The sequence below is a fragment of the Herpailurus yagouaroundi genome, unplaced genomic scaffold (genome assembly GCF_014898765.1).
Source record: "Herpailurus yagouaroundi ecotype Mexico unplaced genomic scaffold, PumYag 29, whole genome shotgun sequence".
Classification (NCBI taxonomy): Eukaryota; Metazoa; Chordata; class Mammalia; order Carnivora; family Felidae; genus Herpailurus; species Herpailurus yagouaroundi.
In genome coordinates, this window is record NW_024412377.1 from 85,043,174 (window position 1) to 85,068,466 (window position 25,293).

The following is a 25,293-nucleotide window of genomic DNA, read 5'->3' on the forward strand; positions in this document are numbered from 1 at the left end:
TATAAGGACTAGAAATTACTCAGTTATGGAAATGGGAAGAGGCCTCCTTGCAACGCTCTTTCTCTGCATCTGATACTGAGAGCGAAGCTGTTTGCAAATGGCCATGAGGTATCAGACCAGCCGCAGAAAGGACAGCTGGGTATATACAATACCCAGGATAAGGACTCACTAGGATGAACTGGCACCAACATCATTCTTTTGTTGTCTCCAATTACTGCAGGGGAAGTATGGAAAAGCAGCTGCTGCCCTTTACCATAGACCTGTACCCTCAGCAGTCCTGGGAAAGTAAGACGCAGGAAGGCTCCCAGGTCATCAAAGTGAGACTTCAGATAGGTGAGTAAGGTTGTGACCTGCCTCAAGGCATGGTATTCTACACTAATCTTCTTTGCATAAAAGATGTGGCTGCTGCTTCACCTCCCCCTTCCAAATTCAGGCAAATTTCTTTTGTAGCTCTTACGATTCTAGAGCCATACGGTACAGGGAGCTTTAAATGCCATTTCCAGCCCAACTAAGGTGACGCAGTAAGAAGCCACGACAATGATGTTACATTCAAAAGGGTAAAAAGATGAGCAAATTGAGAAACAAAACTTACATGAAATATCATGGGAAAAATGAATATCTATAATTAGTAAAGGACTCTCACCAGTCACTTAGAAAACAGTAGTAACCACCAATGAGTAAATTGAACATTGAACATTCTCAAAAGGTGAAAAGAAGCTATAAAGGGTGGCAAAAGCACAGCCTCATTTCTCATAAAAAATAATGTAAATAAAAATATATAACTGGCAATTTGGTATTTTTTATAGTTAAAGTTCTGAGAACATGCTATCATACATTGCTGGGTAGCATAAAAATCAGTGTCAAACCAATGAAGTGTAATTTTGTAAAATGTCTCAGAGCCTTAAAATGTTTTCACTCTTGAGGTGCCTGGGTGGCTCAGTCAGTTGAGTGTTGGACTCGAGCTTAGCTCAGGTCTTGATTTCAGGGTACTGAGTTTAAGCCCTACATTGGGCTCCACCCTGGGGTAGAGTCTACTTAAAAAAAAAAAAAAGTTTCTACTCTTTACTGTAGCGATTCCACTCATTTTGTATTCATATTTTGAAATGGGTTAAGTTTTATAAATATCCAAAATAAGAAAATAACAATCATATAAAATACTCTTAGAAAGTATAAACATGATGAAAGCCAGATTCGTTACTGTGTATAAAGTGACAGTATGATCCCAACGATTGAAATCCACATTATAATGAAGTATTTCCCCAATTAGAAAAAAAAAAAATTAAAGGAAGTATTTTAAGATGTTAACAGATATTGTAGATTATTTTTAATTGTTATTATATTTTCCTCTCTCTTTTTTTTGTTTTTTTTACCATTTTTGCAATTTGGTGTTCACTAAATTCTAAAACCTAATCAATATCGTTAAAGTGTTTAATTTAATGGCACTGTTTTTGCAACTGTTTGGTATACATCATATATTACACATTTTTTAAATAATGGATCATAGTTAATGATTTAGTGGGTACTATAAATAAGTTTTCTTAAAATCTTTTGGCCAATTTAAGCTTCTCCCAGCGTTTTATGGGCATTCTCTACGTTCTTGCTATTGTCATTTTAGCCTGTTAGTCATTTTTATGGGTATGTAGTAATAGGTCACAGGTGTTAATTTGCACCTCTTTGAGAAGTAATTTTTATATGCATCTTGGCAACTTGCATGTCCTCTTTTGTGAAGTGTTTTTGTTTACCTTTCTGGTTATTTGTCTTTTCTTATTGGAGGTGTTCTTTACTCCTGGGATGCTAGTCCTACCTCATGTTTATGTATTGCAAACAAGTTTCTCCACTCTATTCCTTACATTTGCATTTTCTATTTTTTTTTTAATGGCAATGAGATTTTAATTTTAATGCAGTTCAACTTACTAAACTTTTCCTTTAGGGTTAGTGCTTTTCACTGTTAGTGTCCTTTATAAGAAAAACCTTCGCATACTCCAAGGTCATGAAGATGTTTTTGTATGTTATCTCCCAAAAATTTTATGGTTTGACCTTTCACATTTAAGTCTATGATCCATCTCACTTGATTTTTTATGTATCATGTGGGGTAGAATTTAATTTTTATGTTTTTTTTTCCTAAATGGAAATTTTGATTAAGCCTCATTTATCTTGCAGACTTTTTCATGGCAATAGTAATTTGGCTTTAACTTAGATTACTGTATATGTGTGTGGATCTAAATCTAGATACTTTGTTCTATTTCACTTCTGTCTTCTGTTGTACATATATATCACTTTGTTTTGAATACTATAGCCTTATAATTGGGTTTACATCTAGTAGTATACATCTTTCAACCAAGTTCAATTCTTTTTTTTTTTCATATATAATTGACATATAACATATCAGTTTTAAGTGTATAATGTAGCGATGATACATGTATCAAATGATCAACATAATAAGTCAAAATACCATTACCATACAGTTGCAACTTTTTCTTGTGATGAGAACTTTTATGGTGTACTCTTAGCAACTTTCAAATATATAATACATTATTATTAGTTCTAGTTACCAGGCTGTATGTTATATTTATTTTATGACCTGCAGTTTATATCTGTGGAACAGCTTCACCTATTTTGTTCATCGTCCACCCCTACCACCTGCCCCTGACGACCACTCAAATGTTCTCTGTATCTATGAGTTGCTGTGTTGTGGTGTTGTGATTATTCTTAGGTTCCACATATAAGTGAAATGGTACAGTTTTGTTTTCCTCTATATGACTTATTTCACTTAGCATAGTGCCCTCCTCAGTGTCTACCCATGATGTCACAAATGGCAAAATCACGTTGATTTTTTGTGGCTGAATATTCTTCGTGTGTGTGTGTGTGTGTGTGTGTGTGTGTGTGTGTGCGCGTGCGTGTGCTACTTTTTTTTTGTATCCATTCATCTATCAATGGACACTTAGGCTGTTTTCGTGTCTTGGCTAATATAAGGAATGCTGCAATGAGCATAGGGGTACATACAGCTTTTTGACTTCGTGTTTTTGTTTCCTTTGGTTAAATACCCAAAAGTGAAACTGCTGGATTATACAGTAGTTCTATTTCTAATTTTTTTGAAGAATCTCTGTGCTGTTTTCCACAATGTCTGTACCACTTTCCGACCAACAGTACAAGGGTTTCCTTTTCTCCACAACCTCTCCAATACTTGTTTCTTCTTGTCTTTTTTATAATATCCATTCTAACAGGTGTGTGATCATATTTCATAGTAGAATTGATAGCATTTTACTGATGATTAGGGAGTACATTTTCATGGGTCTATTGGCCATCTTTATACCTTCTTTGAAAAAATATGTATTCAGACCATCTGCTCATCTTTTAATCAGATTGTTTTTGGTATTGAGTTGTAGGAATTCTTCATATATTTTGGGTATTAACCTCTGATTGCATACAGAATTTGCAAGTATTTTTCCCATTTGGTCGGTTTTCTTTTCATTTCCTTGATGGTTTCCTTTGCTGTGCAGAAGCTTTTTAGTTTGAGGTAGCCCCAATTTTTAATTTTTGCTCTTACTACCTTTGCTTTTGGTGTGAAATTAAAAAAAAAAATCACCACCAAGACCAATATTGAGGAGTTTACCACCTGTTTCCTTTTAGGAGTTGTATGACTTCAGGTCTTATGTTCAAGTCTTTAATCCACTTTTAGTTTATTTTTGTGTATGATGTAAAGTAACAACCGTTTCTGACATTTAACGGTTCAATCCATTAACTTCATATTAACTTTTCATGGAAATTAGAATATTTGTTCATTTTTTTTCCTTTATTGATTGCTGATTCTTTTTTTTACGTGTGAAACTCCTGCATAGAGATCCCTGACTTCACAGAATATGATAAGAAGTATATGTCATTTAACTTTTAGTGAGAAACTGAGAGAGGAAGGAACAATTATTTTCAGTTTATAAATAAGTAGTCTAAAGACTTGTAAAATCTGAAGTAAATTGCTAATAAGAGTGAGTATATAAACAAATTGGGTGATTTTAAGTAATACAGAAAGCACACAAATATGCAGTTATGAATATAGAAGAACATTCTATTTTGACCTTCTACATCAATCTGCTCACACTCTTGCCTCTATAGTTTATCAAACATGCTATTTTACCATAGTCCAAATGTAGGGTTTATCTCACAAGATAATCCTGTTATAGACAATCTAGTTATTGAATGTCTTCAACAAAAAAAACAGTTTTGTTAATAGCTTTTTGTGTCACTTTAAATCCATCTAATATCTGGAACTCCATTACATATATTTTACAAAAATCTCTCCTTCCTCAAACTGATGGTGATTATTTTGCCTAGAACTCATAGTGTTTCACATAAAACAAAACAAACAAACAAAAAAGTGAAACAAAAACTTACTCAGCTGGTAAAGTTTGTCTATTCTTTTATTTTTTTTTCTTAAAAACAGCAAAAAATAAAATAAAATAAAACAAGGATTTGAATGTCCAAGGTTTTATTTATTCCAGTAGCCAATGTCTTTCTCACTTAGAAGCACATAAAGACCATTTTATAACATTTCTTGAGCAATATTATCCTTTATATCAGACTTGATATGAAAAGATAGAGGTTTTCAAAGCATTTTCTATATATAAATTTAAATGTTGCTTACTGTCATCCCTCCAGGGTGTTTCCCACCTGAAATAAAAAGGTACATTCTAAGCTTTTTCATAGAAAGAAAAGACCTATGTTTAGTATCAAAGAAGAACTTGAAATTTGATCTTTCAGATAATCTGAAAGACAAACTACAGTTCCACAAGGAATACTTCCCAGAAAGGTTTACTTACTGTCAGGATAAATGGCCTATTTGAAGGAAAGGGTAATAGCAGGTGTTGAGAGTAGAAACTGTGAGCTTGATTCTGTGTCAGGGATTAAAGGAGGGTCTGCAGTTAGTATACAACAGAGACAATTAGTTCAAGTTCACATAGAGAGTGAGAAAGAGAGACACTGAAGAAAACACTCTTATAAGTAGAGTTTCAAGAAAGTACTGTGCATGTCACTACCCATACACAATGCTGAGTCTTTTTAGAGTAAGAGCTCATGTTGCTGACATTTCCAAATGCTTCCTACTTTGTGTTCCTGAAGCACTTTGAATATGTGTGTGTTGGCCCATTTATCTTAGGGCTTTGTTTAGGGTTAGACATGAAAGCTAATAATTTTGGTGAAACTACCTTGTTTGTCTCTATATCCTGAGCATCAGCCATGCATTATATTAGTCTAATTCTTAATATTTTTTTTTGTTTAAAGTTGTTTTTCTTTATTTTAAATAATATTTGACTTGAACGTCTGAAATTTTTCCCTATTCTCCTTGAATAGGTTAGAGATATATGGTTGGAGGCATACTGGAAAAGAAAAAGATAGGATGTTAATTAAGGCTACCCATCTGACTTTTGTCTACCTGAGTAATGGATACTTGATGAGGATGGGAGCTGAAGTGTGGAGGCAAAGGGAAAGGATTTGGAGGCTTATTAGAGAGGAGATAAGAAGACTTTGGGGGAGAAGAGGAAATTTTAAGGGAAATTTAATTAAGTTTCTGTGATGTGATGTATAGTGTAAACTGTCTTGTCTGTTGCCCTAAGGAATCTTCAGTAAAATATCTAATTTTTATTGATATATTTCAAAACTGGAATTAACTTTAGGAGCTGAATCCAAATACCAAGTCTTGTGTCAAAACAGGTGTTGGCTTAAACACAGAAGTAATCCATAGGAAAACTGTTAGGTCAACTTTATAAAGAAAAAGTAGGGGCGCCTGGGTGGCACAGTCGGTTAGGCGTCCGACTTCAGCCAGGTCACGATCTCCCGGTCCGTGAGTTCGAGCCCCGCGTCAGGCTCTGGGCTGATGGCTCAGAGAGCCTGTTTCCGATTCTGTGTCTCCCTCTCTCTCTGCCCCTCCCCCATTCATGCTCTGTCTCTCTCTGTCCCAAAAATAAATAAACGTTGAAAAAAAAAATTGAAAAAAAAAAAAAAAAGAAAAAGTAAAGTAGCTCTTTGGTAAGATTGACAGTTAAAAAATACACAATTATGGAAACCATTACTAAGGTTTTAATAGTAGTTAACATCTATTTAGCACCTACTATTTATTAGGCATATGCTAGTATTTCCTATGCATTATTTTATCCTTGCAGTAGGCCATTGAGGTATTTTGGTATAGTAATGCCTGCCAATAAAACATAACATTCTCTTCTGTAGTCCCTTCTAGTACTGGCTCTAGCTTTGGCAGTGCAACTTACTTGAACAGTGTGACATTAGTATAGGGGTTGGAGATGGAAGCTTGAAAAGTGCTTGGACTTGGGAGCTTGCCCTCTTAGACTGCTGCTATTATCACAAAGTGAAGAAGCCTGGTCCAATCGTCTTAAAGATGAAAGACCCTCAAGGAGAGTAAAGCCCAGCCAGCCTAGCTGAGTCCAGCCCCCGTCCAACTCACCATCTGAAAGAAGTGTCATGAGTAAGCACAGGCAATACCACTGGGATTTAATCTAGGAACTGTGAAAAACAGTTTTATTTATTTATTTATTTATTTATTTATTTATTTATTTATTTTTGAGACAGAGGGAGACAAAGTGTGAGTAGGGGAGGGGCAGAGAGAGAGGGAGACACAGAATCTGAAACAGGCTCCAGGCTCTGAGCTGTCAGCACAGAGCCCGATGCAGGGCTCGAACCCACAAACCGTGAGATCATGACCTGAGCCGAAGTCTGCCGCTTAACCGACAGAGCCACCCAGGTACCCCTTACAACATGTATTTTTTAGAAAAACTATTCCTGACACAAATCAACAAAATTTACTCTTCAATTGAGTCAGCTGTTCTTAAATTTTCTCTGGTCTTTTATTCAACTAACATGGACATTGCTCAGGCCCTGTAGGTCAACTTTAGTCTGAGATATAGCAATAGCTACTTAAAAGTCTTCCTCTGCTCATGTCTTCTCCTGAAGGTTCATTATCTTTGTTGAATGTCTTTAGATGAACACCTAAAAAGTACCATTTTTTAGGTCACTTTTAGAGTGAGATATTTTCAATAGTTTCTCTCTGGCCAAATTTATTCTAAAACTATCTCTCTCCTTACCTGTCCTTCCTTTTCTTTTACTCTCTTTTAAGTTAGGTCTGTTTGTTTGCCCAGCTGGTCTAATCAAAGTTCTTTGGACACCTCTATCATCTCCATATGGATGTATATCAGGTTCTCTCACCTGGAATGCTCTTCTATATCCTTTATTAAGTCTTACCAGCCATTATTATCTGCTAGCATTCATAGGAATATTGGAGATAACAATTGGGATTTTTTTTTTTAGAATGCCACCTACATCCTACTGGTTGTGTCTTCCTGGGCCACTGTTTTGAGATTATTGCTGTTGTCATTTCATGATGATGCACTTTCCCATGATACTCTACAACTTGCTCAAAGCCCAAGAGAAGAAAAAAATCATCTTCAGTGTTCAGTCTGTAGACACACATGCTATAGTATTAATTCTGAAACCATTCAGAAAAAAAAATAGTAAGCTTGTGTGATTAAAAGGTGTGCTTCATATCTATTCTGATTTTACTGCAACAGATTTCTAGATGCACATCATAATTTTCACCTTCCAACAGTTGGATGTTTAAAGCTATGTAATCCAAACGTCCCAGACTTGTTTTTCAGTTCGGCATCGATGAAATACAGTGAAACATTATTTAAGGAATTAAATATATTGAGTGAATATGGTTGGTTTAATGGTGAGGTAGAATTGTTAACACAACTGAAATGAGTCATAGGTGAATCTACCTCTGTGTTATTATAAATAAAAATAACTCTACCAGAAAAAAAAATGTTTGTTCAAGATTAAATAGGGTAAATATTCATAAAATATTTTTATGTTAAAAATAATTATTAAAACTTTGAAAACAACAGATCTGTAATGATACCTTGGTTTTTACACTCAAAATATTAACTAAAAGTTAAGTTCAAATTTTAAAGTCTAGAAACTACATCTTCCAGTTAATCTGATTGTTTGAGAGGATATCATTTTGAAGAATAAAATCATTTTTTACATACAAGACAATTTTGATAATGGATTTCTATTGTAATTGTTCATTTACTTTATATCAAAGCAGTGGTAATGAGAAAAGTCTAGTGGTAATGATAGTAATGAATTTGCCCGCTTAATTACTGTCACAGGTATAAAATGAATTAGAATTAGAAAATACATTCTTCCTATTTTTTAATGTCATTGTTAAAGACAAGAAGGCGAGGAGGGAGGGAGGGCAATGACATAATGGCCAGAAGCTCATAGGGGCAAAGACAGTTCTTTTAAAATATGTCGTCACCAAATAATTGCCTCTTTTATGAACTGAATGTCTGTATCCCTCCCTCCAATTCTTATGTTGAAGCCCTAACTCCAATATAGTAGTATTTTGGGATGGGGCCTTTGTGGTAAATGAGTATAGTTGAGGTCATGAGAGTGAGGTCCTCATAGTGGGATTAGTGCTCTTAGAAGAAAAGACCAGAAACGAGACAAATCTTTCTCAGCTGTGTGAGGTTACAGTGAGAATTTGGTCATCTTCAAGCCAGGGACAGGGCTCTCACCAGAAACCGAATCAGCAAGCAGCTTAATCTTGGGCTTCCCACCTCTACAAGTGGAGTTTTATTATAGCAGCCCAAGCGACATAATTTATGTCATAATGATCATACTTTAAAAATGGAAATAAACCATTGGTCATCTTCTTTAGTCAAGCGATGGGACATCCTGAAATAGCACTTAAAATGCTGATAGGTAATAAACAGCTGACAGGTTTGTTTAAAAAAAATCATTCCATGGAAAGGCAAGGAGTCTGCATCTTACTTCCACATTCTTGGCCCTAGCATAACATTTCTCAAAAAGATTTGGGGAATGAATGAATAAATGAATGAATGTTATTTCTGATGGTGCATATAATAACCAGCCCGAGTAAAAATGACTGCCTATTGCCTGTGAAATAATTAACAGAATTCAAGAATTTTTTATGTTGCAAAATAATGACTGATAGATGTTTGCTTCATTACTTACCAATTTAGGAGGCTACAAGTTGACTTAAATATACACAGATGAGTGTGTATGTGTGTGTGGCTAAATGTCAGTGGATTAGTAGAGAACTCTTTGTTACTCAGACCAAAGTCCACTCTCCCTTTTTTCTTACTTGTATGTCCCTCTGCAAAGAACTTTTAGAGAGAATAGGGGACATGCCTGATAATTACAACTTAATAAGTAGTTGCAAGCGCTGACTGAAGATAGGGACACTTTTTAAATGTTAAACTTTGTGAACTATTAATATAGACACAGAAAAGTTCACACATAATAAGTGTACATCTCGATGAGTTTTAACCCACCAAACAAACCCAACATGTAACCAGCACCCATCTGAAGAAACAGTATATTATCAGAATTCCTGAGATTGCTTCATGCCCAGCCCATGTCCCTGTGGTCACTTCTAGTTCATTAGTTATGACTAGGTTTGAACTTGGAGTGAATCGTTGAATGTATGCCCCGTTTCTTTGGCTCATAATTGTTTTTGAGCTTCGGCTATGTGTTATGCATAGCTGTATTTTCTTGACTTTCATTGCTACATACTATTGCGTTGGACTAAAAAAAAAAAAACTATATCTATCTGTATCTATACCTATATATATCTATATCTATATCTATCATCTATCTATATATAGAGAGATGGCACAATTTATCCATTCTAGTGTTAATGTACACTTACATTGTTTTTATTTTACCCATACTAAAAAGCTTTATACATGTGCCATATTTTGTGTATATGTATTTTGCATACATTTTTTATGGGCATTGTTTGGTTTTGATGATTGATTGCTCATGTTCTTTTACGTTTCTTTTGGATAAGGTATACCTGTATATCTTTGGGAGAGAAGTTGTTCATAAAGTATATGTATAATCACCTTTAGTAAGATTAATCAGATGTTCCCAAAGTGATTGGCTACCAGCAAAACAGGAAGGTTTGGATAAAAGCAGAAGTTGGGCATTTTACGTAAACTCTAATTTCAATCTTTATATCTTCCCAACCACAATCCTGTTCTTCCCTCTCAGTCCTAAGTTGGAAAAGTGCAAATGGGTAGATGTGCATCAAGGGTGGATACTTTACACTTGATTAAATTCTGAAAACTGTTTCATAGAAATATATCTCTATTTATATATCAAGTTCTATTTGTATACTTTATATTTCCAAATTATTCCACTGTTTACTAATTTTAATGATTTGATTAAAACAGATCTAATGAATTATTCACGACAGTAACAAAATGGTTATCTCAATTCTATTTGTTTCTTTTCTATGAAATATCACATATACACCTTTATCTGGAGCCTGAGCACTCATCAAGTAAATAAGAGTCATTTTTAGTGTTCTGCTGAAAACCTCCATAGGAGGAAAAAAAATACATATTCATAAACAAACAAAATTAGAAGTCAGTGTTCTGAAAAAGGAGTGCTTGAAAAACACCATGATTTTAAGCTTTACAGAACATATCATTGTACTCAGTGTAGGAGGTGAAGACAAGAGGCAATTTATTCTGCAGCTGGTTTCGAAATAAACACAGCAAAGAAAGATAAGGAGTGAAAAAGGGATAAATCCGCCGGTAGCAAACTTGATGGACAGACAGGCTGCCATTAACAATGCTGTTGCCTTTGTAAGTACAGAGTGATGTGGAGATACCCTGGCATTTATACTGTAGACATGGTCCTTGAAGATTTTACACCTCCAGTTCCTTAGAATTATCAGCTATCTCCAGCCTGTCAGTCATCCGAGCAATCTTAGATTTTTAGCTTGCAGGCCAGGCAGATTATTGACAAAGCAATCCAGGGTGATATAACACACCCTGACAAACACCAGTGAGGGGATTGTGTTTACCACTTTCACTGCACCAATTCGGCTAAATTAATTCTTAACACTGAAAGTAAACTTTCTCTTGATAACCATTCACTCCCTACTGGTGTTGTTTTGCTACACAGCACTAGCTCCAGTGGAAGTGTAATAGTGCCTTGATGCAAGTAATTTAATCTGGTGAGAACTAATAGAAGCAAAGAAGTATCTGTCTCCACAGCGAGAGAGAGGCTAATGAGGGCATCTGTAAATAACAAACTCTGTGTTAGAATTCAGTTAAGGATTTGACTTAAGTATACAAAAGTAGGAGAATTCTAAATTAGGTCTGCCACTATGTCCTTAACTCACCCCTTCATCTGTAGAAATCGAGCACACGCTACTCTTCGATTATATCTCAAGTCTAAAAAGCAAAGACAACAAAAGAATAACTATGGAACAAAGACAAAGAACTAAAGATTTAACAAAATTGATCCCAAGCAGGTTTTTTTTTTTTTTTTAATTGTATTTTTACCCAAAGGTGGTTTGAGTGTTTGGATCATAAACTCTTAAAGCAGGGGAAAGGAGAGTTTGGAGGAAACACAAAATAAGTGTCGAAGGCAAGACATTGGCACACCCTTAATTTTAGCCATTGTTTCGGGCACCGCTAGCATTCAGAGCTAATTTTTTGGACCATACTGATTTTCAAAAGTATGTTACACGTTAAAGCATTTACGGAACTTAAGTGCCATGTGTAATTGCTGTGTTGCAATCATTTCTCTGGCCTCATACCTTGAATTTTTAAAGCTAATTCAATAGCATTAGACTAAAACTCACATGTTTTTCATGGAGAATTTTAATGCTGTCATAATTATATGAAAATATTATGCCTTTCAAAAGCTTTTGAAATATCTTAGGATGTGTATTTATTTACAGAATTGTCTAAATTTGATGAACTTAACATGAATGTTGGCTTTCTTCTAAACTAGAAGTTGAGTATAACTTCTAAAATGGAGAATTTTTATAAAATACATGAATATATTTGCTTAAATATATTCATATGTTATACACAATTCCCAACACAATGCATAATTAAGTTTTACAGTCAGCTAAAAACTCAAAATAGTTAAAAATATGAAAGTCAGAGAAATCAAGTGACTTAGTAAAATTTCATCAGCTTAGATCCGTCTTATCCTCTTTGCATTTTTTGCAACATGAAGGAATTTTGGCTGGTGTATTTATTTTAGAATCTGGTTCCTGTCTTTCCTTTCAAATCCAACCTGGACCGATGCCCCATACATTGAATAATTGCCAACACCCTGAACTTGCTGCTCTGTCGTGTAAATGCCAAGTTCATTGCCACCCCAAGGCATTTATTTCTGCTGCTGCCATCCCCCAATTTTTGTACAGTTAGGCTCTTCACAGGAGGAGCTGGAATGCCACCTTCTCCAAGCTGCCCTTACTAATACCCTAATGAATACACCATTTTTCAATTATCTTCCCTCCCCTTACCCTTCTTTATTTCCTTTGTGACGTATATTACTACTCCAATGCACACCATTTATTTATCGGTTTGCTTGTTTATTATTTATTTCCTCCACGAGAACATAAGGTCTGTGATGACTGGATCTTTGTCTTTTCGCTAGAGTAAGTATATCTACCGCTGAGTGGGTGTCAGAAGAACTCTTTGGAAAGAATGAGGGACCGATTCTGGTAATTTGAGTGGTATTACATATGGGTTAAATGGTGAAAATATTAGGATTACATATTTAACACAATTTACTAGACTGACTAGTAGAGAGCAAGGGAGAGAAAAATAAAAATTATTATGTATTTTCTATCTTATTTAGATAAGATAATATGTACTACTTGTCTACCAAAATATGCTAAACTCACCTTTGGACATATACTGAAGCACCAAAGAGACATCCATATAACGATAACCTTATACAGAAAGGGATTATAACAGTGGTTCTCACAGGGGGGTGATTTTTTACCCCCAGAGGATATTTGGCAATATCTCGGGGCAGTTTTTTGGTTTACAACCAACGTTGATACTGGCTTCTTGTAGGTAAAGGCTAAAGATCCTGCTAACTGTGCTGCAATGTACAGGACAGCTGTAATGTACAGGACAGCTGTACATTAATAAATGTCTAGTTTTAAACGTCACTAGTGGTGATACTGAAAAACTGAGTTAGAAATGCACACAGATGTGAGATGGCTATATGGAGATGGTTGATGAAGTGAGGGTAGATAAACTGTCCAAAAGAATGACTGCAGAAAGATTATAGGACTAATTTACATTCATCTACAACTTACTGTCAGGCATCATTCTACTCATTTTATATATGTTAACTTATTTAATCCGTAAGGCAACCATATGAAAAAGAACCAATATCACCATGATTTTACACATAAACACATTAAAGCACATAAAGTGAAGTAAACTGCTTAAAATAATAAAGCTCAAAAATGATAAAGATTCAAAACCAAGCAATTGAATTTTACAGGTCAAAATATTTTTTTTCAAAATTTATAGTAAAAGTGGGGGGGGGGAAGCAAATATAAAATAACTGGGTAGAAGCTCATAAAGAAATCTGAAATTGAAGAAACCCACAACTATTCCAAAAAGTAGCTATCCCATGGTGTCAGATGCTGAACTAAGCAAAGAGAATGTGATTGGAACTGGCACATAGTGGTTGGTGACCTTCTGGAGAACAATTTCACTCAAGGGCAGGTAGTGATACGCACACAAAACTGATGGGATGCCTGGATAGTTCAGAAGGAAAAGTATTGTTCAGTACTTTGAGAGAGTATCAGGATTGAGAGATAGATGTTAGACACTCGGGGATTTCAGTCTTGGGAAGCAGAAAATAAGATTGATCATTAAATGATTTGGAATAAAATTTGGCTTTTGAGGGTACAGAAAGATTGCAATAACCCCATGGAGAATGTACTAAGAGTCAACATGAAGTACACTTTCAAATGAGAGGCAAATGTCCACATGAAATACAAAAGCGCAAGTTTGTAAAAATCCCAAATGCCTGCTTTGTTTCCTTTTTCCATGAAGATGTAATTGATAGTGCTTACTTCCTGAGACTGGGCTGAGAATGTGATATGATAAAATGTATTTGGCATGAGAAAATGGGGTCCAATTTCATGTTGAAATGACTGGTTCTACAATGAGATGGATGAGAAGATGGTTTAGGGAAGTTGGCTGGATAGGTCAAGGGTCTGGGAGTTGTTATGAAAAATAAGAATGAGATTAGGGGTACTGAGCCATCAGCAATGGATAGGACTATATATAGCTCAGAAAACTCAATTTTCATAATTTATCTAACCAAAAAGCAGCTAACTATGAATGATTGGTGTATGTTAGTCAAAATCACAAAACCCACTAAAAATAATAGCAGACTTTCCTCTGTGAAATTTGTGGTAAGAAAATAGTTTAAAATTTTGATCTAGATCCTTCCCACGTAGGTGTTATTCTCTGACGAGCAGAGTTCTCATCACCTGGGAGGTATATTACTTGTTAGAAATGCAGATCTCTGGCCCCATGCCAGATCTACTGAATCAGAATCTGCTTTTAATAAGATGCCCTGTGATTCATATACATGTTAGAGTTAAATCGGCAGTTACCTGGATCACTGATTCTCCTACGGATTTTCTTCTGTTACGTTCTAAACCATGGATCCCTCTCATGAAATAAAATATTATGTGACTCCATGTTAGTGTAGTTGAGTTGGAAATGGGGCCGTGGCTAATGCCATCCCCTTTAGCTGAAATGCACTACCCTCAGAAATGTCTGGTGTTTTGCAGAAAATAATTTGCAAACCCCTGACTGATGATGTTTTAAGATCTTTTATAATGTATTTACATGAATGTTATGTATTCACTGTAGTTGCTGTGTGACACTGACCTGGCTACATGGAATGCTGAGTTTCCCTCATTCTTAACCATTAGATAGTTAATAATTGATTGGCCATTGATGAAACCACAGTTCCCCTTGTCTAATATAATAGAGTAGTTTTTTAGACTTTAAAGTTATAGGTAAGAGTGCCTGGGGTGGCTCAGTTGGTTGATCGTCTGACTCTTGACTTCCCCCCAGGTCATGATCCCCGGGTGGTGGGATCGAGCCCTGCATACGGCTCCGCGCTGATCATGGATCCTGCTCGGCATTCTCTTTCTCTCTCCCTTTGTGCCTCTCCCCCACCTTAAATAGAAACAAAATAAGATAAAGTTATATGTAAAGTGTTTTATTTTTTAACTGTTCTCTAGACTTCATTCACATTTAACAGTCTTTCTGAATGTTCTCTTTCTGTTCTAGATCCAATCCACAGAACCACGTTGCAGTTAATTATGATTCCCTAGTCTCCTCTGGACTAAGAAATCATGTCAGGCTTTTCTTGTTTGTCATGACCTTGACAGTCTTCAGGAATACTGACTGGCTGGGTATCCTTCAGAACTGTCACCCAATCTAGGTTTATCCAGTGTTTTTCTCAGAATAGTCTGGGGTTATAAATTTTTGGAAAGAATACTCAAAGGGTACAGATTCCCTTCTTACCACGTGTCAGAGAGAAAAAACATCCATGGGACATCACTGACAACGTTAGCTTTCTTTGCTTGGCTAAGATCATGTTTTTCAGGTTTCTCCACTGCAAAGTTACTATTTTTTTTTTCTTGTTATTTGGAAATCAGTCACTGTGTCTCAAGGGTGGGGGATGTTAAACAGCATTTTTAGAAGGTGGACTATTGCATATATAAATTTTAATTTAGTTTCTCACAACTGTTTCACACTAGGTAGAAACTTCAGTATTTGATGGGTGACCTCTTGAATGGAGGAAACTTAAATTAATCTCTGCATTCCCAGTATTGGGCAAATACCTGGAATGCAATGTGCCTTTCATAAATGTCCACTTGTTAATAATGTCCAATATTTCTTTTCATAAAAAGTGATGTGTCACAGATCACATGGCCTTTATTCACAAAAGATTAATTGTCCTCAGTAAATTTAATTTTCATTGTGTGTCAGAAATTTTTATATTCTATATTGAACATATTGACCAAATGATTTCATTACGTACTCAAAACTTGTCCAAATTGGGGCGCCTGGGTGGCGCAGTCGGTTAAGCGTCCGACTTCAGCCAGGTCACGATCTCGCGGTCCGTGAGTTCGAGCCCCGCATCAGGCTCTGGGCTGATGGCTCAGAGCCTGGAGCCTGTTTCCAATTCTGTGTCTCCCTCTCTCTCTGCTCCTCCCCCGTTCATGCTCTGTCTCTCTCTGTCCCAAAAATAAATAAACGTTGAAAAAAAAAATTAAAAAAAAAAAAAAAAAAAACTTGTCCAAATTAACCTATGTATTAGGTTGTAGAGTTTGGTATTTGTTGTTTTAAGACACATACGGTATAGGAACTTTGATGTGACAATGAGTTGCTATAGCAACTAAAAATTAAAACTATGTCGAATTATTACGTATAAATAAATATAGATTGATATTAATTTCACCAAATATTGCAACTCACTCTATGGCCTTTATATCTGAATCTGTTATCTATAACCAGCTGAATGTATGTAATGATTTCTTTTCAGTAGTTTGATGCCAGTGATTTATTTTTAGGTAATAATGATAATTAACTTATGGAATGGCTCAGAGGGTATGGAAGCATATTTTAATAGTGGTAGATTTGGGAGTTGTAGAATTTTTCCTACATTGATTATATTTTGAAAAACAAAATCATAATGTGTATATATATATATATATATATATATATATATATATACAGCAATAATATAAACAATGACATGCTGCTTTATCCATTAGTATGAAAAATGCAAATACATACACACATATATACAAATAAGCCTTTGCACAAATAATGCTGAACAAACAAGACAACATTCTTTACTACATAGCACCATATAGGAAATCTCTTTGTATTGCAAGGTTAATCTAGGGGAAAGTTTTCTATTATTACTGATCTCTGAATAATTTTCTAGTATGATCAGCAACAGTGAAAAATGTATAAATCCCTTTAAAGCAATATGTTCTTGAATCGATTACCAAGCTCACAGAAAAAGCAAACTGGCTGTACTGTAACAATGATAATTTGTATGTTTAATTATTTATAAGGATACAACGGCCGAGTTTCTAAAAATCTTTCCATAAAAAAATTCTCAATATAAATCCCTGTGATCTACAGTAATGCTACTTTATCTTCGCTTCCAGCCGTGCAGCATAAACCCTTTCATTAGTACATGCCTTCACTTAAGGGGATTGCTTTAACAAAGGGATCGAGCACATTATTATGACTTTTAGAGTTAAGAGATGACTGTGGCAAAACAATAAATACCCCATCTTATTAAGATACGTCAGTTACGGTAGTACTGAGCTATTTTATATTTGGTTGCCACACAACACATTTCAGTTCCGGCAGAAACCCAGGGATGCACTCCAGAGAAACACATAATGAGGTCAGATGGAAAATCTTGTCTTGTTTCAGATATGAATTCAATCCATCCTTTCTTTCATGTGAGACAATATTCGCAGAAGAAACTGCTGCTGACATGTTTTAACTTCACTGACACTGAAAATCTTCTCTCCTCAGTTGGCGCTTTTAGCCTCCACCTTGAAAAAAAAATCTATGCAAAATAATATTATTCGAGATGGCCACACATTTTTTAAAAATCTGACTATGTCTGTTTATTCACCTCTTGCTATAGTCACCATGCAATTGTGCCAGCTAATTTTTGCCTTAAGAAATATGAATAATGAAAATCAGTGCTCATTGAGGCCGTTGCTTTTTTTTTTTTTTTTTTTTTTTTCTCACTGTCTTCGAAGCCTAGAATCTTGTAAATTGGGCAGGAGAAGCAGAAGATAAAATAGCGGGGAAGGGGATAAAGAAAAAAAAATAATGGTTTTATATTTTCAAAACCACAGCCTTGGCATTTAGCTGTCACAAGGAGATTCTTCACTTTAAAACCATCCCCCAGATCCACACTGTGTGATTGTGTGAAGTCAGAACAATGTGTCAAGACCTAGTTCCCCATCTTTCATGTAACTATTAGAATAACACTAAAGAAATAACTTAGCATTATTTGACTTAAAATTACAACAACAGCTTACTTAGTATTTTTACCCTGCACACTCAACTTAATATTGTGCCAATGATAAGGAAAACCAGAGAAACCTAAATCCAGGAATTTGAGTTGCCCTTAAGAAAACCAAGGAGACACCTGATGCATCCGTAGTCTTTGTTAGAAATAACAAAGCATGATATAAAAAATGTTCTAAATGGTTAAAAATATTAATGTTTCTTTGAATGTACCTCCTGTGGCTCAGAGAAGACTTTACATGAGGCTGTGGTCCTATAAAAAATGATCATAGATCTCTTATGGTACTCCTACCCCATTTAACTTTGCTGTGTCTTTCTTTCTTTCGTTCACAAGGATGTAATACAAATAATTGAAGGGTGGGGGCTCCTGGGTGGCTCAGTCAGTTGAGCATCCAACTTCAGCTCTGGTCATGATCTCACGGTTTGTGAGTTCGGGCCTACATTGGGTCTATGCTGACAGCTCAGAGCCTGGAGCCTACTTCGGATTCTGTGTCTCCCTCTCTCTCTACCCTTCCCCCAGTCGCTCTCTGTCTCTCTCTGCCTCTCAAAAATAAAGAAAACTAATAAAAAAATAATAATTGAAGAGTGGTAAATCAGACATGTTTCCTACATTCAGCCTTAGAATCCTCATTCTGCCCTCAGGAGGCAGCTGCTCTAATCTGACCCTGCCCTTTTAGAATCTGTGCTTCCTCATCCGTTAAACAGAAGGAGGAATTATGTTTTCTGAAGTTCTTTCCAGGGGTGCCTGGGTAGCTCAGCCACTTGAGCGTCCATCTTTGGCTAAGGCCATGATATCACAGTTCATGAGTTCAAGCCCCGCCTCGGGCTTTCTGCTCTCAACACAAAGCCCGCTTTGGATCCTGTGTAACCCCCCATCTCTGCTCTTATACCTACCTACCTCTCTCTCCCTCTCTCTCCCTCTCAAAAATAAACAGTAAAAAAAAAATTAAAAAGAAAATAAAGTTCTTTCTAGAATTAAACTTCTTATTTTTGAATGAGTTCTGACTCAGTGATACATCTTATTATGTGAGTAGAAAACTAAACTAGAAATCTTTTGTCTGGACTCTGTTCTCTATGTGTAAGTATTGATAGTGACTAACTTAATCTCTGTATCTTTTGAGAACACACAAAACCTATTTATATGGGGACATTTAAAGTCACTTAAAGTCACTTAAAGTCACTTAAATTCCACAGAGAACATTGCAAATCTGTATGAGATATTTGAATTCTTCTTGTCATTCTGAACAAAATTTTGAAAATGTCAGATTTATCTGAAACTCATCTTGAATATTTTTGCCCAAATGACTTAGTCCTCATACATGAATCTATATGGCAGCTTTTGAACCTGTCTACCCTCATGAAACCCAGAGAGAAAATAAAAATACAGCCAAAATTGGGGTTTTGCTATTTTGTAAGAAATCAAGTTTTAAATATATATCTCACACTTTCTTCTTCTTTTTAAAAGTTTTTATTTATTTATTTATTTATTTATTTATTTATTTATTTATTTATTTTAAGAGAGACACAGTGTGAGTGGGGGAGGGGCAGAGAGAGAGGGAGAGGAGGAGAGAGAGAATCCCAAACAGGCTCCATGCTGCCAGCATGGAGCCCAATGCTGGGCTCGAAACCAAAAAGCTGTGAGAACATGACCTGAGCCGAACAGAGTCATACACTTAACCGACTGAGCCACCCAGGTGCCTTTATTTAAAAAGGAAAATACAACAAAGAAAATTTATTTGTTTTGGGAGAGAGAGAACGAACCAGCAGGGGAGGGGAAGAGACAGAATCCCAAGTAGGCTCTGCACTGTCACTCCAGAGCCCCATATGGAACTGGAACTCATGAACTGGGAGATCATGAGATGAGCCAAAACCAAGAGTTGATGGCTCAACCACCAGAGCCACCAAGCGCCCCCTCTCAGTTTCTTCTTAATGAGGTATAAGATATGAAAATTGCCATCACATGATTTGCTATTCAGTACATGCTCAGTAAACATTGAATAAGTGAAAGTAATAAAGACCATATGTTAATAAATATACAAGTATAACCAAAGCAGATATGAAATGGTATCTCATTGTGGTTTTGATTCATATTTCCCTAATGACTAATGATGTCAAGCATCTTTTCATGTGATAATTGGCCACTTGTATATATATTTTTGAAGAAATATCTGTGAAAGTCTTTTGCTCATTTTTAATTGAGTTATTTTCTTTTTGTTACTGAGTTGTACGAAGTTTTAAAATATATTTTGGGCATTAATCCTTATTAGATATCTAACTTTTGATAATTTTATCCCATTCTTCAGGTTGCTTTTTCATTTGCTTCATAATGTTTTTTGATGAACAGTGTTTAATTATGGTGGAGTCCAGTTTTTCTATTTCTTGTTTGTTGCTCATGCTTTTGGTGTCATATGTAAGAATCAGTTGCCAAATCAAAGGACATGAAGATTTGCTCATAAGACTTTTTCTAAGAGTTTTATAGTTTTAGACCTTATGTTAGGCCATTTGTTGATATTGAGTTAATTTTTGCATATGCGATTAAGTAGGAGTCCAACTTTTTTTTTTTTTTTTTGACGTATTAAAATCCAGCTCTCCAGCTGTTGGAACCATTTGTTAAATGGTTGTTTAACCATTTGTTAAAGGTGCTGTTCTCTACTTTTTGAATGGACTTGGTATCTTTGCCAAAATCAACTGGCCATAGATACATTGGTTTATTTAATGAACTCCAACTCCTCTTCTGCTGGTCTATATATCTCTCCTTATGACAGTTCCACAATGTTTTGATTGCTGTAGCTTTGTAGTAAGTTTTGAAATTAAAAAGAATGAGTCCTCTAACTTTGTTCTTCTTTTTCAAGAATGTTTTGACTATTCAGGGTACTTTGAAACTGCACATGATTATGAGGGTCAGATTTTCTATTTCTGCAAAAAGGACTATTGGAATTTTTATGAGTTGTGTTGAATGTGTAGATTACATTGAGTTGTATCAACATCTTAACATTATTATCCAGGATTTCTGAATATGTGATGTTTTTCCATTTATTTGGGCTTCTTTATTTTTTTTTCCACTAATACTTTGTAGGTTTCAGTATCAAGAATTTCACCTTCATGGTAAAATTAATTCTTAGGTATTTATTCTTTTGTATGCTATTTAAGTAAGATTGATTTTTAATTTTTCTTCTGGACTGTTAATTCTTAGTGATTGCAACCAAGTTTTGTGTGTCAATCTTATAATCTGTAACTTTGATAAATTCACTTATTAATTTTAGTAGCTTCTTATGGATTCTTTGTTTTGTTTTTTTCTTTTATGTAGGATCTTTTCATCTGTGAATAGAGATAGATTTACTTTTTTCTTTGCAATTTGGATACCTTTTGTTTCCTTTTCTTGACTAACAGTTCTAGCTACAACTCCCAGGAATATATGTAATAGGAGTGGTGAAAACAGGTGTCCTGTCTTGTTCCTGATCCTCTTAGAAAGATTTCAGTCTTTCACCACTGAGTGTATTGTTACATGTGGGTTTTTCATAAATGGGTTTATCATATGAAGAAAATTTCCTCCAATTCCTGGTCTCTTCTTCCTTTAGTCATGAAAGGGTGTTGGATTTTGTCACATGCCTTTTCTGCATCCTTTGTTATAATCATAATTTTTCCCTCATTCTATAAAAGTAGTGTATTGATTGATTTTCTTATGTTGAACTACCTTTTCATTCCTTGGATAATTTCATTCAGTCATGATGTGTGACTCCTTTTATATGCTTTTGGAATTGGTTTGTTTTGTGGAGAAGTTTTACATTTATATTCATAAAGGTTATTGTTCCGTGAATTTATTTTTGTGTGATATTTTTATCTGGCTCTGGTTTCAAGGAAATGTGGGCCTCATAGATTAAATTAGGAAGTGTTCTCTCTTCTATTGTTGGAAGAACGTGAGAAGGATTGGTATCAATTCTTCCTTAAATGTTTAATAGAATGCACCACTGAAGTCATCTGATCCCGGACTTTTTTTCATGGGAGGTTTTTGCATACTGATATAATCTCTTGTTACAGGTCTGTTTAGATGTTCTGTTTTTTCTTGAATCACTTTAGGTAGCTTGTGTGTTTCTGGAATTGGTTTATTTCGTCTTGATTACCTAATTTGGTGGCATATAATTATTCATAATAGTCTCTAACCTTTTTTGTTTTTGTAAAGTTGATAATAATGTCCTTACTTTCATTTCTGACTTTAGTTATGTTCATCTTCTCTCTTTTTTTTTCTTGTCAGTCTAGATAAATTTTGTGTTTTTTTAAATCTTTTCAAAGGAACATCATTTGGTTTTATTGAATTTGTTTCCTATTGTTTTTCTATTCCCTAATTCATTTGTCTTTAGTCTTTATTATTTTCTTCTTTCTGCTAGGTTTGGGTTTAGTTTTCTAAAACCTCAATATTTATGTTATTGTTAATGTTAGGTTATTGACTTGAGCTCTTTTTTCTTTTCTTTCTTTATTTTTAATTAATTTATTTAAATTCAAGTTAGTTAACATACAGTGTGGTATTGGTTTCAGGAGTAGAATTTAGTGATTCATCACTTACTTGCAACACCCAGTGATCATCCCAACATGTGTCGTCCCTAAAGCCCATCACCCATTTAGCCCATCTCCTGTCTAGCAACTTCCCATCTATCCACTTCCTGTCTAATAACCCTGTTTGTTCTCTGTATTTAAGAGTCTATTATGGTTTGCCTCCTTTCTTTTTTCTTTTTTTCTTTTAGAATGTGGATGTTGACAACCATATATTTCCCTAAGTGATACTTTGCTGGATTTTCTAAGTTTTGATACATTGTATTGTTATTTTCATTAGTCTTAAAGTATGTTATGATTTCTCTTATGGTTTCTTCTTTGATCCATTTGTTCTTAAGGAGGGTGTCGTTTAGTTTCTGTATGTTTGTTGACTTTCCAGTTTTCCTTCTGTTATCATTTGTAGCTCATTCCATTGTGGTGAAAGAAAATATTTCATATGAGTTTAATCTTTTTAATGATTTTATTTTTAAGTAATCTCTATACCCAACATGGGACCTGAACTTAAAATTCTGAGATCAAAAGTCACACACTCTACTGGCTGAGCCAGCCAGGTGCCCTGAGTTTAATCTTTTTAAATTTAACATTTGTTTTGTTGTCTAACATGTTCATTCCTAAGGAGTGCTCCATGTGTACTCTATAATGATGTTATTCCACTCTTATTGATTGTGGTGTTATTGTGTGTGTGTGTGTGTGTGTGTGTGTGTGTGTGTGTGTGTGTGTATCTGCTAAGTCTAGTTGTCTTATAATGTTGTTCATGTCCTATGTTTCCATATTAAGGTGTTACCTAGGTGTTCTATCCTTTATTAAGGTGATGTATTGAAATCTCCAACCATTAGTGTAGAACTATTTAATTCTCTCTTCAGTTCAGTCAGTATTTACTGCATGTATTGGAGGCTCTGTTATTTCTAAATTGGATTTTTAAAAATCCATTCTGCCAACTAGTGCTTTTTGATTTCAAAGTTTAATACATTCGTATTTAATGTAATTACTGATAAGGAAGGACATTCCATTGAAATTTTGTTATTTTTTCCCATAATATCCTGTAACTGTGTTGTTTCTCATTTCCTCCATTACTGCTTTACTTTGTGTTTAGTTGATTTGTCTTGTGAACACACACTGGAATTACTGAAGAATAGGCTTAGGTAATAAGGAAATCAAATCTAAAAGGAAAGAGTGAGCTGAGAGAAATAGTTATAGGAGAAAAATGCTAAGCCTATGGAAAAAAATAAACAGTAACTCTATTATAATCAGAATGACAATAATAAATAATATGGAGGATATTTTAAAGGATAATAGAACTTAAAACACTATGAAATAACAACCTGAATAATAGGTTTAAGTTGATTAGTGCAAAAATATTTTATTTTGATTGTTTCAGATTAAGATAAAGATACAAGATTAATTTGACTTAAAAATAATATGAAAAAAATAGAACATATAAATTCTGTCTAGTAGAAGGGAAGAAAGGCAATTAAATTAAAAACTTAATAAAACCAGCTGAAGTCAGGAAAGAATCACAAAAATACAAAAACAAATAAGAAAATAAGTTGGTATATGAAGATCAAAATATGCTTGAAAAATAAATATGTAAGAAGATAAATAAAAAATTACAATTGTATATGTCAATTATACCTCAATAAAGCTAAATTAGTTTTAAAAAAAGTATACCTAATGTTACCTAGATCATGGTTTATTAACTTTCACAGCAAAACCAACAACAAAGAAACAAAAAATACCTTCAAAACAAATACATGTATGTATGTATGTATAGATATATATAATTTAAATTATATGGCTAATATTTTTTTTTATTAAAAATAAGTATTTAGGGGCACTGGGTGGTTCAGTTGGTTGACCATCCAGCTCCTGTTTTCAGCTCAGGTCATGATCTCACAGTTGGTGAGATTGACACCCAAGTACAGCTCTGTGTTGACAGTGCACAACCTGCTTAGAATTCTCTCTCTCCTTCATTCTCTGCCCTTCCCCTGCTCCTTCTCTGTCTCTCTCCCTCTCAAAATAAATAAACATTAAAAAGACATTTTTATAATTAACATAGATTAAATATTTCAGTTAAAAACAAATTGTCAGATGAAGTAGAAAATAGAACCATATATTCATTTACCATCACTGCTACAATAACCACAAGTTAAGTGCCTTAAAACAATACAGTTCTGTTATATTAACAGTTCTATTAGTCATAAGTCCAATACGAGTCTTACTAGGCTAAAATCAAGGTATCTGAGGTCTATGGTAATTGTTTTCTATAGACTCTACGAGATTTTACTGCCTTTTGTAACTTGAGAGTCTTCCTATATTTCTTGGTTCATGACCCCTCTCGCCATTTTCAAAATCACTGATGGTTAAGTCCTTTTCATGTTGCAACTCTGACCTTTTTTTCATGGATGTATCTCTCTCTGGTCATAGCCAAAAATGTTTGCCTTCTTCTAAGAAAAATTCTTGATTAAATTGGGCCACTTAAGTAATCCATAGTAATCGCCTCATTGAGGTCTATAACCTCAATCACATGTTAAGTTTTTTTTTTGCCATACAAGGTAACATTCACAGACTATTGAGATTAGGATGTAGATATATTTGGGGCCATCATTCTTCCCACAAAAGCCTTATACTACTTATGGGAGTGTAACTAAAATATCATGACAGAATATTTGAAAGCAAGGGGATAAAAAAGATACATTGGCCTGGCGTGCCTGGGAGGCTTAGTTGAACATTGGACTCTCAATTTTGGCTCTGATCATCATCCCAGGGCCATGGAATCAAGCCC

General features: G+C 34.8%; 1 protein-coding gene across 1 annotated transcript in view; it reads left to right on the top strand.

Annotated features, from left to right (window-relative positions):
* The first annotated feature begins 227 nt into the window (after positions 1–227).
* LOC121041913 (40S ribosomal protein S13-like) overlaps positions 228–25,293 on the top strand; it is a 72,491-nt gene continuing 47,425 nt past the window's right edge. The window contains 3 exon segments of the mRNA XM_040493113.1: positions 228–333; positions 1,931–2,004; positions 6,266–6,405. Of these exon segments, the coding sequence (XP_040349047.1) occupies positions 228–333; positions 1,931–2,004; positions 6,266–6,405 (320 nt within the window).